The 16,930-nt window shown below is 40.6% G+C and overlaps 1 protein-coding gene across 1 annotated transcript in view; it reads right to left on the bottom strand.

Annotated features, from left to right (window-relative positions):
* KCTD8 (potassium channel tetramerization domain containing 8) overlaps window positions 1-11,198 on the bottom strand; it is a 95,256-nt gene extending 84,058 nt beyond the window's left edge. Inside the window, exon 1 of the mRNA XM_027892576.1 lies at window positions 10,295-11,198. Within this exon, the coding sequence (XP_027748377.1) occupies window positions 10,295-11,138 (844 nt within the window). The 5' untranslated portion in view covers window positions 11,139-11,198. The remainder of the gene's footprint in view (window positions 1-10,294) is intronic.
* Window positions 11,199-16,930: the final 5,732 nt, after the last annotated feature.

The raw sequence follows: 16,930 nt of genomic DNA, 5'->3' as shown, positions 1-16,930 counted from the left end.
TTCTATCCTAAATTACAGGATTATTTTGAAGCCAAAGGATATCACTATCTGGTACTCCATGTGACTGACAGTCTGTCTGTAAGATTTAGAAACCTTATATTCACTTACTGGATTCCCAGAAAAAAAATGACAGCATGAAGATGAGAAATTTATATTTTCAATCTATGATAACACTAAAACAGGTAAATACACACAGCTTTCTGAGGGATTGCTGACAGAGAAAATTAAAATCTATGGGTCCTGCGAAAGTAAAAATTCCAAGCAGGATTGCTAATTACAATGGTCCTAGCTATATTCCTTATGGAGTTTCGGTTTATGCTTTAAATGTGACAAGACTTAACTACACATACAGACACTGATAGTTCCTGCTGCAAAGCGTGGGTTCTTCAAATGGGTAAAAAGCAGAAAGGAAAACATGGAAAGGCAGGTGTGGGATTTGATGCCAAAATTTTGAAATTTAAGGAGGACACACACAACCTTACTTGAACTACAGTCCCATTCCATCTTGCATCATAAAAAGATCAGTTATTTTGTTCCTTTTTTCCCCCCTTAAGCCCATGTAACTTCAGCAATATTGATCACACTTTTATAAAGCTGTATACTGGTATTTTTAGAAGGATGGAATGATTGATATTTATACTACCAAACACTGAAAAGAGACAAAAATAGGTGGAAAGATAAGAATAGCCATGACTCCGCTTTGTTACAGATCTGCTTAAAAGCCACAGTAGGCATTAACAACAGAAGTAGTAACAGCTGTCTGAAGAGAACAATACTGAGAAGTGACTGCCTATAAATGGGTGACTGTGAGAAGAAAGGGAAAGAAAATGTGTTTACTAAGAAAAACTAGCAAAAAGTGTTGTTTAGTTTTAATCTTTCTCCACTGTATTATCTACACATTACACTGATTAAATTGTTGGCACTCAATTTTACTGATTTACTTTATCTGCCTTCCAGCCCTTCTGGAGTTGATTTTCATATTATTTTGTATTCATGAGTTTCAATGAGAAAAAAAAAAAAAGCTTGGATTAAGAACCAGAGTGTTAGAGAATACTTCTGTATACACAAAATGGACATTTGTCATTACTGTCACAGTTTTGCAGGTATGGACACATACCTGTGGTTTTAATAGTAACAGATGGGGGTGTGGGGAAACTTGTTTAAATAAACTGATAGTAAGACATTATGAAAGTAACTGTTTTGCACCGAATTTATTTATTTATTTCATGAAATGATGCAATTCTGGGCCATTTTCCCTCCTATTACTAAATAAAAAGCTTCATAGATCCCACTGACATATATAAAATGTTCAGCAACACAAAGCCTTTGGAATGATAGTACACTTTTAATAACTTTCATGGAATACACTGACCTAGTTGCAATCCTCACAAGAAACTCTAGACATCAACATTCAATAAAATATAAAAAAATTCACTATTAAGTTGCAGAAGATTGTTTACAACAAAACGTAACAAGAGTCTCCAAGCACCAACTCTTCTCCTTTCGGGAATATTTGTTAATACTGCTAAAGGGTGAAACTCAGCAAGGATTAAAGAGAAAAGATAAGAATGCATCTGAAGTTTATTGTTGTTTGCTTATATAAAAAATAAAATATACTGACTGATTTTGTTTCAGAACCGTATCTTTCTTCCAATGCAAAGAGAACATCTCTGTACATATTAAAGATAATACAACTGAACATATGCTAAGTGAAGACTTGGAATATTTAACTTCTTTAATAAAAGTGATGATGTTTCTCAGCCCACAGACTCTCCCCGTGAAGAGATGTGCAGCATACCTACTTCAGTGCACTAGTTTTCCTTATTTCCTAAGTGCATGTCATTGGAACAGAAAACAAGTCAGGTACAAGGTGAGAAGGACAAAGCCAACCCAATGGGCAGAGAGCCCCGAGGAGGTGGCAGTCACCCAAAGTCAGTGACAGTCCTCAGGAACAGTAGCCTTTGTCTCCTTGTCTCTGCACTTCTTCTGTTCAGAACCCCTGCTATAGGGTTCAGGCATTCTAGGAGCAAAGAGAAAGGAAACAACTAAATTTTGACCCAGCTACTCTCAGCTTCAAGTTCTTGATGAAGGAATCATTGCAGCAGCTGTAACTGAAAGCAGTCTTGACACTGCTTATGGCCAGGCAGACCACATAGTGCAAAAACCAGGAAAACACACTGTTCCATTCCTTTGAATCCTCTTTTGAGCAACTCTGGGAATGACAGTATAAAGTTTCAAGATGAAATAATATTTGCAGAAAAGTTTTTAAAGCACTGTATTTATCTTGTTGCTAGAAACATGAAATTCTCATTAACACCACTGTGATTTTTACCAATGTCTGGTGAAGTCCCCAAAATATTTAGAGCTGTGATCATATAAACTGGAGCTGCACCTTGCAGCAAGATTCTGTCTTTAGTTTAAATATGCCTTCTGAAGCTAAACTGTCAATATATAATAAACAAGAAAAGTTTAGCTACCACAATCTGATAAAATGCTACCAAAGTGGAATGGCATTAGTTTCTAAAGTTGCCACTAAAAAAAATACAAATCATCACTGCTTAACTCCTGCCAGGATTATGTGTTCTAGAAATAGTTATGAAACCACTCCTGTAGTTTGCGTTTCACTTTTATGTGAAACACTAGCACAAGAATATTTGTTGCTTCAGTCCCAGTGAAGATGCAGTTTTGAATGGAACTTGATACTGAGTTTCACACACTCTTGGCCCTTATATACATGATTAATCCCATTTAGTTCAAAGAAAAAAACAAAGAAAATAAATTAATTCACTGAATATTCGTGAATTTATACGAGGCAAAAGCTAAATGTGCAATGGCCATTACTGGCTTAAAACCAAAAAATAATAACAAAAAACATTTAAATAAAAGTACTTAAACACTGCTGAGAATGACAATTTCATTTTAGACATAGTGCTTTTTTCTTTTAACATTTAGTCAATATATGAATTTTAAGTAGAGTATAAATGACCTCGTCTCAAAAAGAACATGCAGTTTTATCAAGCTGGAGCAAGCAACCTCCCCAGGAAATCCATCATGAAGCATTTGATTTGCTAAAGCAAAATGAAATTTGCCTAGTAATTTTTTTAAAAGCATCTTCCACTGGACTTCCAGTGGCTCAGTTTATAAAAGAGCTATGATTTGAGTGGCATTAGTACTCCACATGCTTTAAGAAATAAAGATCTTGGAAATGGAAATGAAGTAAAATCATTCTTGTATATAAAAATAACACCTGTTTGTTAGGTTAGGATCTTAGCTGGTATAGCACCTCCAGCTTTTTTCAACAGTTATACCAAGTCAAATAACCACCAGCCAAATAACTAACTTGCAGTGTGAAAAAGCCCTGGAGACATAACCTTGGTCATCTTAACTCTCTAACAGACTTCTTACATGACTCTAGCAGTGAAGTACTCCAAGAGCGGAGATAGAAGCTCAGAGGAAAAGAATCTAAGAGAGAATCCAGAGTGTGGCTGTGCTGTTCACCTCTCCTGTAGCGTGTGATGCCCAGGACCTGCCCAGCTGCTAAGACAATGCAGGACAATGCTAAGCTGGCTGCAAGCTACACCAAGCCCACCAGTCTCGAGCAGCCCAGAGGTGTGAGATGGATACAACCACGTTACACACGTTCCTTCTATGCCCACCTAGGCACCTGGCTCATCAAAGATCTTACCCTTAAACTGGTAACACAATGGAACACAAACAGTTACATATGGTCACTTTCTTCAGTCCATGGTGATATTCAGCTGGACCAAGAAGAGGGTCTTTCTTTCAGCCAGTTCTCTCCTCATATCCACAGAATATTACTTTTGACCTCTGAGAGAGCTCCCTGACCAGTTTTTCATTTCTGGAGACCTGTGTTTAAATGTGGAACTATAGCAGAAATGGGATAATGTGACAATCAATGAAATCCCTCTCGGTGCAAAGCTTGGAGAATTTTAGTTTGCCACACAAATTCTCACCACGGTATAATAAATATGGTATTTGCTGCAAAGGAGAAAATCAGCAGTGAAATACCAGTCATATCATACTGAGAAAGCAAACATGTATTTTATTAGCAGAAATGTTATAATTTTAAATCATCTGCCTGGAACAATATTAAAAGGAAAGCTTTTGTATGCATAAATTCTGTGCTTGAACAGCAGATAACTAGAATTTCATGTTGACACTAAAGAAAAAATAAAATATGATTTGCTCATCCTACTGTGGAAAAGTAAACATTTCCCTGCAACTCCTGCCATAAATCCTTGAAAGTCTATGAAGTGATCTGACACCAAGAAGTGCTTTTCCTGCAAAACAGTACAGATCCAGCAAAGTCAGCTTCTCCAACACTGTCACTCTTTTTCCCAAGTAATCCACAAGAAGTACCAGTCTGGGATAATATCAAAACCAGTGTGTTTCCATTTCCCAACATCAGAAATAACAGCTGCAAGCATCAATTCTTGCTTACTTCTTATTTAGCAGTGATCCTCGTATGTAATACCCAGGATAGCTGATTTTCTTAGTTAATCTCTAATTTTACTTTTTAAATACCACACAACAGTTCCAATACTCAGCTCTAAATACTAAAAAGGCTCCACAGTACTTAAAAATATGATTTCATTGTAGTAAGACCACAAACTGAATATACTGAATAAAACGTGATCACAAATCATTGCAATGAGTTTTGTATATTTTGACTGAAGTGTAAGAAAAATCAAGAGGTTCCTGGCAGTTTTTCACTGCAGCAGTGTCTTTATACCAGCTGCTGAATGCAGGTTGTTTTATTTTTTTACTAAAAAGCCGGATTTGTTCAAAGTTCCTAATCTCACATTTTAAAATAATTCTGAAATAGAGTCTCTTAGTTGAAATGATGACTAAAATCAGAATACCAGTTACCAGTAGTCCAGATTATCACATTATGTCAATTGGTAGCATAAGATATTCTTATATTAGTAATTTATGACTTTGATTCACCCCTTGCAATTCAAGGACATATATTTTGGAAGAATGACAAGATAGTCTATTATTTATTTATTTTTAAGATGTATTAGAGTTGAGCTGAAATAATAAAGCAGAATATCCTGAAGTTTTATATCAGTTTTCCAAAGTCACAGGACTGCCTACAAAATCTCTCTTTACAGGGCTTTGCTCAATAGTCCTATCAGAAACAATATTCCTAGATCTTGACACTGTTAGAAACCTGAAGCTTTTCTACACTGTGCTTGTGATCCTGATTTAATCCTTTCTGTCATCCTGTACCACCACAAATTTGTACTCTAATCTTTGAGACTCTGGTTCAGGCTCAAATTAAATTGTCCAAATTTATCTCAATGTGTCACAGAGAAGCAATACCTTTTTTTACCTTTGTCTTAGTCTCTTTTCTCCTCAGCCTGGCAAATCTTACACATATTTGTTCCCTATAAAAAACAAAACAAAACAAAACAAAACAAAACAAAACAAAACAAAAAAAACATATACTCCACACATTAAAACCTCCATCAAATAAGCAGTGATGGTTGGAGAGCAGCTTGGCATGGTCATCCTGCAGGATGGCTCTCACACCACTCTGCCCTCAAAAGAGCAGTTAAGGGTTATCTGCTGAATCACCATCCCCTCACTATCCCAATGTGATCTTGAATTGGATTTGGCATTTACAGAGCAAACACCTCAAAGTATTTTGCATACATTTGTTCCCTATGTTTTGAGTGTCAGCCTCTGTTTTTTTCTTCTTTTTATTGCAATGACACAAACAATATTGGTTGGCTTTTGTTGTTGTTGTTGGGTTTTGGGGGGGGGTTGGTGGCATAATTTTGTATGCATTTTGGATTTTGTTTTTTATTCAAAATACCATATTGTCTCCTAAAACTTCATTGCTTCCAACTGCTTATTCCCCACCAGTTACAAAATGTTTATGACAATTTCCACAGCAACCAATATAATTTCAGAGTGCTGTGACTTCAAGTGGAAAATAAGCACCATAAATTCATGCAAATGTCACCTGTTACGAACAAAAACAAGAGACAAGGAAACAGAAATTCACATGTGAAACAGGGGTGTCAACATAGAAAGCACATCAAAGTTTTCAGGAAATAATACTGCATTCTTCCTACAATAAAGATGTCAGTTCAGCACAGAAAGCTTCCAGCTGAGCACAGTGCTCTCAACACCCATAAGTCAGATTGCATAGCAGATGCTAAATGTAAAATCCATTAAGACCAATTAGATTCCACAGAAGAAAAAAATAGTAATAGCACGCATGGGCAATCTTGTGCTATACAACAATACCAAGATATACAGTGAACCACAAAAAACAAAACAAAACAAAACCCCAACCAACAAAACAAAAATAAAAACTAAATAAAACCCAAAAATAAAAACAACCAAACAAAGAACCCTAAACATTGTGCACCTTTATCTCACAAAGAGGCCAGCTAACAGAAGATATTTTACAGTGCCTGCAGTCACATGAAGAAGCCAGGTCTCCTGTCTCAATTAGAAGGAACTTTTGTAAAGGCCATCACCTATTGCACAACAACAGGTTATTAATATATTGTCCTCTATGGCAGTTTGAAACTAAGCAGCAAAAGAGTTTTAGCCTCTTTCCCAAACTTCATATGAATTTCATGTTACACTAAACACTAACCTGACCCAATCTGTCCTCATGTGTGATGAAGTGAGAGTGTTAATAACATGGTACCAGGCTATTGGGGGGTAAAGGTAAAAACAAACAAAAAAGGGAAAAGTTTGTTTTAGACTCTGATAGAGCCTTTTTCATGTAAAAGTTTACTCCTTTTATTGACCACTAGGAGATGGGAATTGTAATGGACACATGGAACAGATGTGTGAGCACTTTTCAGAACTAAACCACCAATACAAGATGCAGAGTAAATTCTGGCCATGGACTTAACTGTGTACTCAAATGAAGATGTCAGTGCATACATGATAGCTTGAACACCACTAGGGGCAAAGAATGTAAAATTTTTTTATAGGATTTCTACATACTAAGAAGGAAAGTCTGGTTTTGTATTTGTCAGGACATGTTACCAAAGGCTGAAGCATTTTTTCCTGATAAGCTATTTAAAACAAACTCTGGTTTTTCAATCAGAATTAGTCTGCAATAACTAATTCATCCATAGATATTAAGCAGTTCATAAATTAGCTAACTATATATGTAGTATCCCAGGTGAATTTGATCTGCTGGAATATTTAAAAATATAGAATGATTTCCATTTAATTAGAAAAGTGATAGATGGTATTTCAACTCAAAAACCTACTAAAGTTTGAAAGATAATAGAAACAGGCCTGAAAACTGTTTCACAAACCGCAGATTAAACCTCTGGCCTTCATATATTCCCTGGCAGCTCTTGGTGAGAAACTTATTCAGCTACTTTTGACCTAAGGAAACAGGTAGAATGCATACATCTCCATGTATGTCTCCAATCACTTTGCTGTCTACCATTACTAGGAACCAGAACTGTCCACAGTCCTCAGGAGAAACAGTGAAAGAGAAGTTTACGTGACTGCTATAGGCTTGCCAACCAACAACTAATACAGTTGCTGCTGGTTGCAGAAGCTCATGCTGTGAATAACAAACGCAAATGCAGGAACAGCTTTTTCCAGTGGGACATAAAATGAGGTTTCTTCTCCACTAGCACCAAATTAAGCCTCAGGCACTGGTCAAAACTGGAATAGGCTCCCTGAAGTCTTTTGTCTTGGTATTTTTTTGTCTGTAAGACACAGTCCAGGGTTGCACATTCTCCCTGAGACCTCTTGAAATCATCAACTTCCCAAACAAAACTGCCTCCTTTATGGGGTTCATGGGGATTTTTGGCAAATAACGAATTGAAAAGCAACTGCTCTTCTTGTGTCGAAACCCTTTTTTGTGAGCGAGGAAGGAATATGATCCTGGTTAATGCTGTTGGAGAGCCCACAGCCAGGAATCATGACCCATCCTCCCACCCCTGATGCAGAGCACTAAGGCTTCTAAGGTTTGCTCTCCCTTTGCTGGACTCTCGCGCAGCAATTGGGAAGGGCAACAGCAAGCACCCAATCCAACCGGGGCATCTTATAATTATTATTATAATAAAGTATTCTTCTTTTAATCAACAGTCTCTATCAATTGGGCACCTAGTCGGGTTTAAAAAAAAAAAAGAAAACAACAAAAACCCCTAAAGCATTTACTTCAGGCACTGTGTTTCGCATATTTCTTTTCCTACTCTGGTGATTTTCTTAAGTGTTGTTTCCATCTTGCTATATCTCAGAAAAAACTATCTGATCACCAAATAATGTACAAAGTTGTTATACAAAAAGGTTTCTAAATGTTTAACAAGCCACAAAAATTAAAATATGCTCGACATCTTTTCAGCCTACTTTTATCTCAGCCATTTTTTGCACTCAGAAGTAAAAAAAAACCCACAACAACCAATCACCAACCCACCCAAAAATATGAAGCAAAGACAAATTTTCAGTTAACTGTATCAATTTAAGTAATAAATAACTGTTTTACTTTTCAAAACATCAGAAACTGGAGTACTAAAAACCAAACCAAAAATCATGATGTACAATATCCAATTCATCCCTGGCATTATTCCACATAAATCAGTGGTATTACACCAGGGATTAATTTGGAACACTGATGTGAATTAGAGAACTGTATACAGCAACCTCATCATGACACACACACAAAAATAACTAAAACATTAAAAGCATCACAAATGCACACAAATAATTATGCACCTACAAATCTATTTCTGAGCAAATGGAGCAGACTATTTCGTAGTCCTGATAATAATAAGGAATTTCTACTATTCAGAAAATATTTACGTCTGGTTTCCCCTGAAAAATTATTTAACAATTTAAATACTTGATAGTAAAATACTTAATAGAAATCCACCCAGGAGAATGTGAAGCTCCTCTATGGCCTAGTTTTTATGTATCTTATTGAAATATGACCAGATATAAGTTATGCAATGACTCTTCAAACACTGTTTTAATACCGTTTTCAAGATTGATCTAAGTAGTTCAGTCCGCTCGGCAAAGAGTGGTTACCACCTCTATAATACATAGCAATCCAAACTATGTAATTAATTTCTCCTCCCAGTAGAAAACCATTCACATTTCCCTCCTTTTTAAGTACTGTGCCTAAGTCCAGTTTTGCATGCAAAACAAGTTACTTATGTTCAGCTGCCCTACTACTGAAGTTAGTTAGAGGCTGCATCTCCCACCTCACCACAGAGGCAGGCAGATGCTCTGACAACTCGCCCCTCGTGTGCTTAGGGAGCAATGAGACCTTACAGAGGCAGGAGGAGAAAGAAGTGAATGCACAACACCTCTCTCTTCCTCCGGCTCACTCGACTCTCAAACACATCTGTAACGTTTAAGACCGCCTCTTTCTTTCAAAGACAAATCTCTTCCAGAGGTTGGTGTTCTCCATCCAGCTGAGGTTTCATTACCCGAACCCGCTGCTCAGCCAGTGCCCTACATAGCACTACATACTTTGCCAGATTGAAACTCATTCGTCATCGCTCGGTTTTTCGATTTGCGAGCGACCCGAAACCTTCAAGGCTACCCGCAGCCAACTAGAGAAGTTGCTCAGGAGCTGCGTACTAGCTATGCAGTTGTTTATTTTCTCTTTTCCAAGACCGCCTTGGAGCCAGACTCTTGCTCCTCGGGAAGTTGGCTGTGCCCTCGCTACCCCTTCCCTCCCGGTGACCGTGCCCAGGCGCAGTGCGCTCACTTGAAGAAAGCGCAGCAATAAAATATTAAAACCCTTCCCTGCTCGGGGCTCCGCCGCTGAGATCTCTGCGCCGCCTGGCTGGCAGGGAGCACCGCAACCCTCCGCGCTGGAGAAAAGCCGGAGCCGCGCCCGCACCGCACCCGCGCCTGACCAGCGAGGCAGGGACCCTCCGGGCGCCGCAGCCCCCCGATCCCGAACCACTGCGACTTCCCCCGGGAGACCCAGACACGTGGGGGTCAGCTCTCCCCTCGGCACCAAAAGGTGGCAGCAGCCCCGGCTGCTTCACGGAGTGGGGGGAGCTGCTTCCTCGCCGCGCTCCGGACGGGGCATCAGGCAGCCCTGTCCCGCCCCTACAACGCACAAAATGGAATTTGAACTGTGGTGGTGACAGAAACGAGTGAGAGTGGAAAGGGGGCAGCCCCCGTTTCTCTCCAGCTACACGTTGCTTTGGGAAAGCAAGGGCTGGAGGATGGGGGGTGCACCTGTACTTTTAACTTGACACCGCCGTGCATCCCCCGGGGATGGGGACGAGCGGGACGGTAAGGGAGCGCGGGCAGCACTTACTGAAGAAGATGTACTCGGTGTAGCTGCTCCAGATCTTGTCGTCCCTGTACTGGTTGATGAAGGCGGCGGTGCCGGTGGAGTTGCAAGCCACCATGTGGAAGCCTGCCTCGGAGAGCCGGTCGAAGGCTTGCTCCAGGTAGGTGAATTTGAGGTAGAAGCGGGAGGTGTACTTTTCGGGGGGACGGTCGGGATCGCGGCTCTCATTGAGGGTCTCTCCGAAGACCTCCTTGGCCAGGGCGATCCTACCGCACACCATGATGCGGGCGACGCGGCGGAACTTGGCGTCCGCCTGGTTGTCCCGCACCGTGGTGTAGGAGCCGCGGTAGCCCACGGTGAGAAAGCCCGAGCGCTTGTCCAGCGCCGCCCGCTGAAGCCGGTCGCTGCTGCCCTGCGAATTGCTATCCTCCAGGTCGCTCTGGCAGCCTTCGTCGTTCAGCGAGCTCTGCTTGGTGACCTTGGGCGATAGCAGCTTCACCAGGTCGCCCAGCTGGAAGTACTCGGCCTCCCGCAGGAGCCGCTCCTTCTCGGGGAAGTGCTCGGGCAGCGCTAGCTGCTTGTCCCGCAGGTAATCCAGCACGTACCTGAAGAGGAAGCCGTCGCGGTCGATGAAGAAGCGTGCCCGGCTGTCCCTGGGCAGCTGGCGGGCAGCCGCCGGGCCGCCCCGGCACGGGGAGAACATGGTGGCCAGCGTGCTGTCCGGGACGCTGAGCAGCGTGGAGTGCCTCGTCACGTACACCTGGCCTCCCACGTTCAGCTCCACCACCTCGGGGAACGGCGAGCCCGACGGCCCCGATACCATGTCGCTGATGGGCAGGATGCTGCCGCCCGCCTCCTTCAAAGCCATGGCTGCGAGCGGGCGGCCGCGAAGGAGGGTCTCCCTCCTAAAAAAGCCGGCCTCCCTCCACCCCTCCTTCCCCTCCCCTCCACCCACACCTCCCTTCCTCCTCCTCCTCCTTCTCCTCTTTCTCCTCCTTCCCCCGCAGCCCGGCGCGCCCGGAAGCGCCTGGACGGAGCCGCTGCTCTGGCGCCCTCCGGCACGGCTGGCGGGCGGGCGGCACGACCCCTGAGACCGGCTGGGCTGGGCTGGCCCGACCCGACCCGCCCCGAGCGCCCCCCTGCCCTGCCCGCTCCGCCCGGCGGGGCCGCAGCCGCGCAGGGCTCGGGCCCGAGCGGCCGCCAGAGCCGGCTGCCACTTGGCAAATCGCTCCCGCGCTGCCAGGCTCGGCTCAGGGAAGAGCGAAGCCCCTACTCCAGCTCCTCCCCTCGCCTCGGCTGGCTGACTTCGCTTTGAAATTATTTATCCACACACACACACACTTTGAAATCTCCCAGCCGCCCGCAAATGCCTGTGCCTCTCTTACGTTGTCGCGTCGGTCAACACTTGCAGAGTCCTAGAATGATGGTCGTCCTTCCAAAAGTAGCATCCAGCAGGATGCATATGACAGCATTTTTCCCCATCTTGCGTCTATCAGCATGCCTTTACTGTGAGTGAAGGAAGCATTAAATTGAGGACACAAAAGAAACCAGTGTTCAGCTGTGCTGGTGGCACAAATCTAATGGGCCCTGGTGGGACACAAATGCTGTATTTGATGTCGTGAAGCTTTGCTGTGGCACGGCACACTGGGATCTTCTTTTTCAGAGAAGCTTGACATGCTCACTAGTTTGACAATGGAATTGGGGTGATTCAGAGCAGAAAAAAAGTCAGCTGCCATTAGAATCCAGATAACAGACAGTGATTTTGAACATGTTAGTGTTTGGATTCTTGGCTGTGAAGCAACTAAATTTGTAGTAGAGTTTTTTAATCTTATTTGTTTCTACCAAGAGCCACAGCTCACCTGCATCCAGATTTTTGATGCATATACTTTCAGGCTGTGCTGATGGAATATATTATAGCCCAGACTTATGCCTATATGTTGGATAAGAGATGTACAATTGCTCTTGCCAGTAAAATCTGAGACCTAAATCTGACTACATTTCTCTGACTGCATCTCATTGGATCAGTGCTGAATCTAAATGTGACTGTTATGCTGGGCGGTTCATGCATGGGGACACTTTAGCTTTGTTTTTTTTATAATGCTCTAAATGTTAGTGGTTCAACCCTTAATTGTGCCACAATGAGGCAGGAGCCCAACTTGTTCTTCATTTAAACAGGAGTCACTTCAGGCCTGGGGCTAAAAATTATCATTTTGCAGGCAGATACAGCAGCAGTCTGTCACTTCCTCACTAGTGAACTGTGATCAAGACGAGTGGTCATCCAAAGCTTGATAAGGCCTTTTAAACCACTAGTGTAGACTTCTCTGCTTTAAAGCAGTAACGTACACATCCACAGCACTTCATCCAACCTCTCTTTCAAGGTGGGACAAATCTGTCCATGGTGCTACTTTCTTCCCTCCATTTGCTATACACTAAATCTGTGTTGAGAGAGAACTCCTCTAGCTTTTACATGGTTAGTGTTAAGGGAGGCACATCCACCAGCCACCCATTGGATCAGGAATTTTTGCCAGACTGAGAAAAGACTCCTGGACAACTAGATGTGTTGTTCTTCAAACATATGAATTATGTGGGAGTGAAAGGGCTTGTCACAAAGAACGAATGTGCAGGAAAGATTTCTGCAGTGCATTTCCTTGACCACTTACTGAAACCAATTAATAGTTTTGAAAATGGAAATAACTGTAAGAAACTAAATAAAATTCTCTCTTTCCTTGTTTATTTTGTGTGAAATGCAGAAAACTCAAAGGTCAGAAAGGTCAGAAAAAACATTCAAAGGTCAGAAAAACCATTGGCACTGCTAGGTAACAAGAAAGCCCAGCATCAGCGTTTATTGACCATTTTGTCATGTGTTTCTCTAAGTTCAAATCTTAAGGCACGAGAGGAGACGGTTTTCATTGTCTTGTTCATTTCTGTAGGAGATATTATTTCTCCTGAGGACTCACTTGAAAGGTTTCTGCTGATTTCTAAGAGGACAGATTTCATGTCCACCCTCTTCTGTGTAATATGGGATAATAGTTTGCCCATGTGTAGTACAACTCATGTCAGAGCATTCCATGGCTGTGATGCTGCAGCATCACACTGATGAGCAGCTCTGAGCTGCTCCCATGCCATATGTGGTGCCATTAGCAAGGGGACAATTGCATTTTTTTCTCCTCCTCAGAAGGCCATGGCCTCAGAAGAACTGTAATCTTAAACCTTCTCTTTGGTGACTTGTCTTTCTAAGGATATGTAATCTAAGGATACATAGTTTGGCAAAACAGAGTGAGATCATTTATCATATAGAACTACCAGAGTTTGGCAGGCTGCATAGAAGTCATCCATAAAATAAATATTAATGTATTACTCAGGAAAAGAAGTTTCTTCTGAGGATTATCAGGTAAAGAAGGGAGAATCAGTGCTACATTCTTCCTAGTCTCAACAGCCATTGCCTGAGGCACTTGAAAAAATCCTTTTACCAAGTGCTTGCAGACCCTTCTGTATTAAGCTCCCATATGCTGCCTATTATTTGGTCAACTCATGGTTTCCTCTGTGTATAAGTGTATATCAGGCCAATAACATCTGTCCTTGAGTTGATGAAAATAACCCATAAAAATTCCAACAGTAATTTTTCTTGAGAATAGGCACAGAGAACATATTTGTACTCTGTGGAGTAAGAAGCATCTACTTACAGGTTTACATTGTGTATAGTGCAGCGGCATCCTGGAGTGCTATTTGAGTGAAGTCTAAGGCCAGTACAATGAAAACAAGTAAATCTTTAGGTACATAACTAAATGTCTTTAAGCTTCAAATATGTGAGGGTTTCTCATGCTTAAAGCGGAGGGGAAAAAACATCCGCAGATGAAAATCTGCCTTGATCTGTTTCCTTATCTGTGGGAGTGTTTTGAGATAGGGCTGGAAAATTCATGTTAGTGAGAATGTCTTTTGGAGGTTCCCTTAGGCAGGCACACAGTGCAAGCAGCAGGCGACAACAGCAACATCCCTTTTGGAAGCAGCCTGGAGGGGCACAGGCAGGACAAGTTCCTCAGATAAAAAACTTCTTTTCACTGTAGTCTTTCCTGCCCTGGAGTCAGTCACTGTGCTGGTTTGGCCAGGCTGTGTGATAAATCTAAAGTTAAATGAGAGGATCATGCTGAGAGAGGGAGAAATGACAGAAAGGAAAGTCAGGAGGATCATCCAGACTACATCATGTAGATCATCCAGGTCATTCTTATAAAAAATTCATGTAGATAAAAGTACGCATTTACTGCTGCTCAGACTGTCCAGTTCTGAAATGGAAATTAGGATACCAGGAATTAATACATTTACTTGGTTTATTGCTCAGTCAGATTTTGAACTGATTTACCTAGCTAAAGATAACCTTTTTACATTTAAAAAATGTTTCCGTATTCTCTTGTGAAATTGTATTTGGTAAAATCTGGTAAATAAAACATTTAGCTTTTCTGAGAAGGAGAGAGGTGGAAGCAAGAGTTTTCTTCCAAAGAGACTTGTTTTAGTCTCACACACTGCAGCATCATTTAAAAAAAAAAAAATCATTCAGTAATACAATCCAAGGTGATTGGATAATATGAAATGAAGGATACATAACCACTTTTCAAATTATAATTGTAAAAAAACCTTATTTCTCTATGAAAATGAACAACCAAGTGGAGGATAATGTGTAGGAGAAGAACAAATACTTATATTAGGAACTTTAATTGGAGGTTCTTAGAGAGAGAATTATAAAAAATTCTGTAATCCCAGCAAGTGAATAAATTAGGTTAACTTTTTTATTACGGAGAAAATTCTTCTGGTAGGCTCCCAGAGAAGCGAAGGGGACTTGGTCTTTTGTCTTGAGTTGCAGAATGAGAGAGGAAGAGTAGCTCATCATGCAGAAAAAGTTCCAGATGATTACTATGAGCAGGTCTGCAATAATTACACAAATCTAGTAAGAATTTAAGATGATTATGTTGTCTTTCAGAAAGTCATCAGCCCAAAAAACTGACATTAAAATTGTAGACGAGTTTGAGAAGCTGCCAGCAGATACATATTTCTAAGGCTGCTGTACTCTTACTCATTAAGCCTAGAAGTCTTGGCCACTTTCACAATTTCTTCTCTCCATTTGGTTGTAATTTCTGTCATTTTCACAGTTATTAATATTTTCCTGTTAAGAATTCTTAGGTCTTACTTGTCCCTTTATATCTTATTCTTTGTTGGCAACAAAGCATCATTCTAAAGAAATGGCTTTTCTAGAGACTCTGAGCTGGTCAATTTTCTAGCAGTCAACACTTCAATATATATGTTATGTTTGTTCCTTATTGCCTCATTCTTCACATTTTCCTTCTGGCCCAAAAATTCTTCCATTTTAAACCTTAGAGGTGTTTATATGTAACATTTTATTATTCCAAAAGTATTGGAATTCTGTCTTACAAAAATTTAGAAATGTTTGTATTTATGTAATTAATTCTCAGAGTTAAACAGAAGCACTCACGTGTAAAGTTAGTGCTGTGGGAATTTGTGCGTTCAGGACCTAAACAGCACTGTATACATTTACATTAGTATTATAGATTATTTAGTTGCACTACTGGGACTGAAATCAGAAGAAATTGGCCTGTGTGCTTGATTCTGGGAATGGAAGAACTTTCTTCTTTAAAGTCCATTGTAATTCATAGCTCTAATTTAAGTTGCATTTGAAACATAGCAAGTAGTATTAAGATCTCAAAAACTATACATTCTCAGAAAAAAAGTTTTGGTGAGAAGTTTTGTCAGTCAGGTTAATCAAGAAAGAATTTAGCAACTCTTACTTCCCAAGGACTAGAAGTTTCAGTCACTAATATAGTTAATGTATCCTTTTTCTGACAGTATTTACTAAGGTTACCACTGTGAAGTCAGCTCCATCATACTGTGGCTTATGTGATTTGTTTGAATTATTCATGACAACAGCTGCATTAGCTTTACCTGACAAGTTCTTTGGGTCCAGAGTCAGTAACTTCTGAAAGTTAAAATAAAGCCTGTGCTTTCACACTGCATCAAGTTTGGAGTATTCCCTACACTACACTACAGTAGCAAAGCAAAAACAAAAGAAAGAACAACCCCAAGAATTATAAGCCAATCTTACTTCATTAGAATATTTCAATTGTATTATTTTATCCAAAAAATCATGAGAATAATTTGATTTTTTTTATGTTATTGGTTTTGTTCCTTGAAGAATGCACAATTTCTTTTTCATCATTAAGTTTAGCACTCAGAATTAGCATTCTGAAAGTACTTAGTTCACAGTTCCTTTTCAGGACAGAAATGTGTCTTTTATGTAAATTTGCACTAACTTAATTTTAAATTCTAACTCCAATGTATCAAACTCTACATTTAACATATTCTGCCTAAAAACACCCCCATAGCAAGAGTCTGTTAGCTTGCTGTTAATTAGGCCTAATAGCCTGAATAGTTATGCAAGTGTATCCCAAGTATGACAATGACATTTTTCTCACTTTTCTCAGTGTAGGCTGTAGTTAGCATTTGAATGTACTATTTTTTCCTTCTTCATTCATTTATCCTTTCTAAAAAACATCTTTTAAATGTTGATCAATGTGAAGTCATTTCCATAGAAGTACTGCTTATTGACGTTCTGCTCAGCTGCTCATTTCTTTCTCACTTTCAAGAAGCAATTTC

This window comes from Empidonax traillii, unplaced genomic scaffold, assembly GCF_003031625.1.
Source record: "Empidonax traillii isolate 1590-97213 ecotype Southwest subspecies unplaced genomic scaffold, ASM303162v1 scaffold359:size565994, whole genome shotgun sequence".
Lineage (NCBI taxonomy): Eukaryota > Metazoa > Chordata > Aves > Passeriformes > Tyrannidae > Empidonax > Empidonax traillii.
Note: the sequence above shows the minus strand (reverse complement) of the source record. Positions and strands in the feature narration are given on the sequence as shown.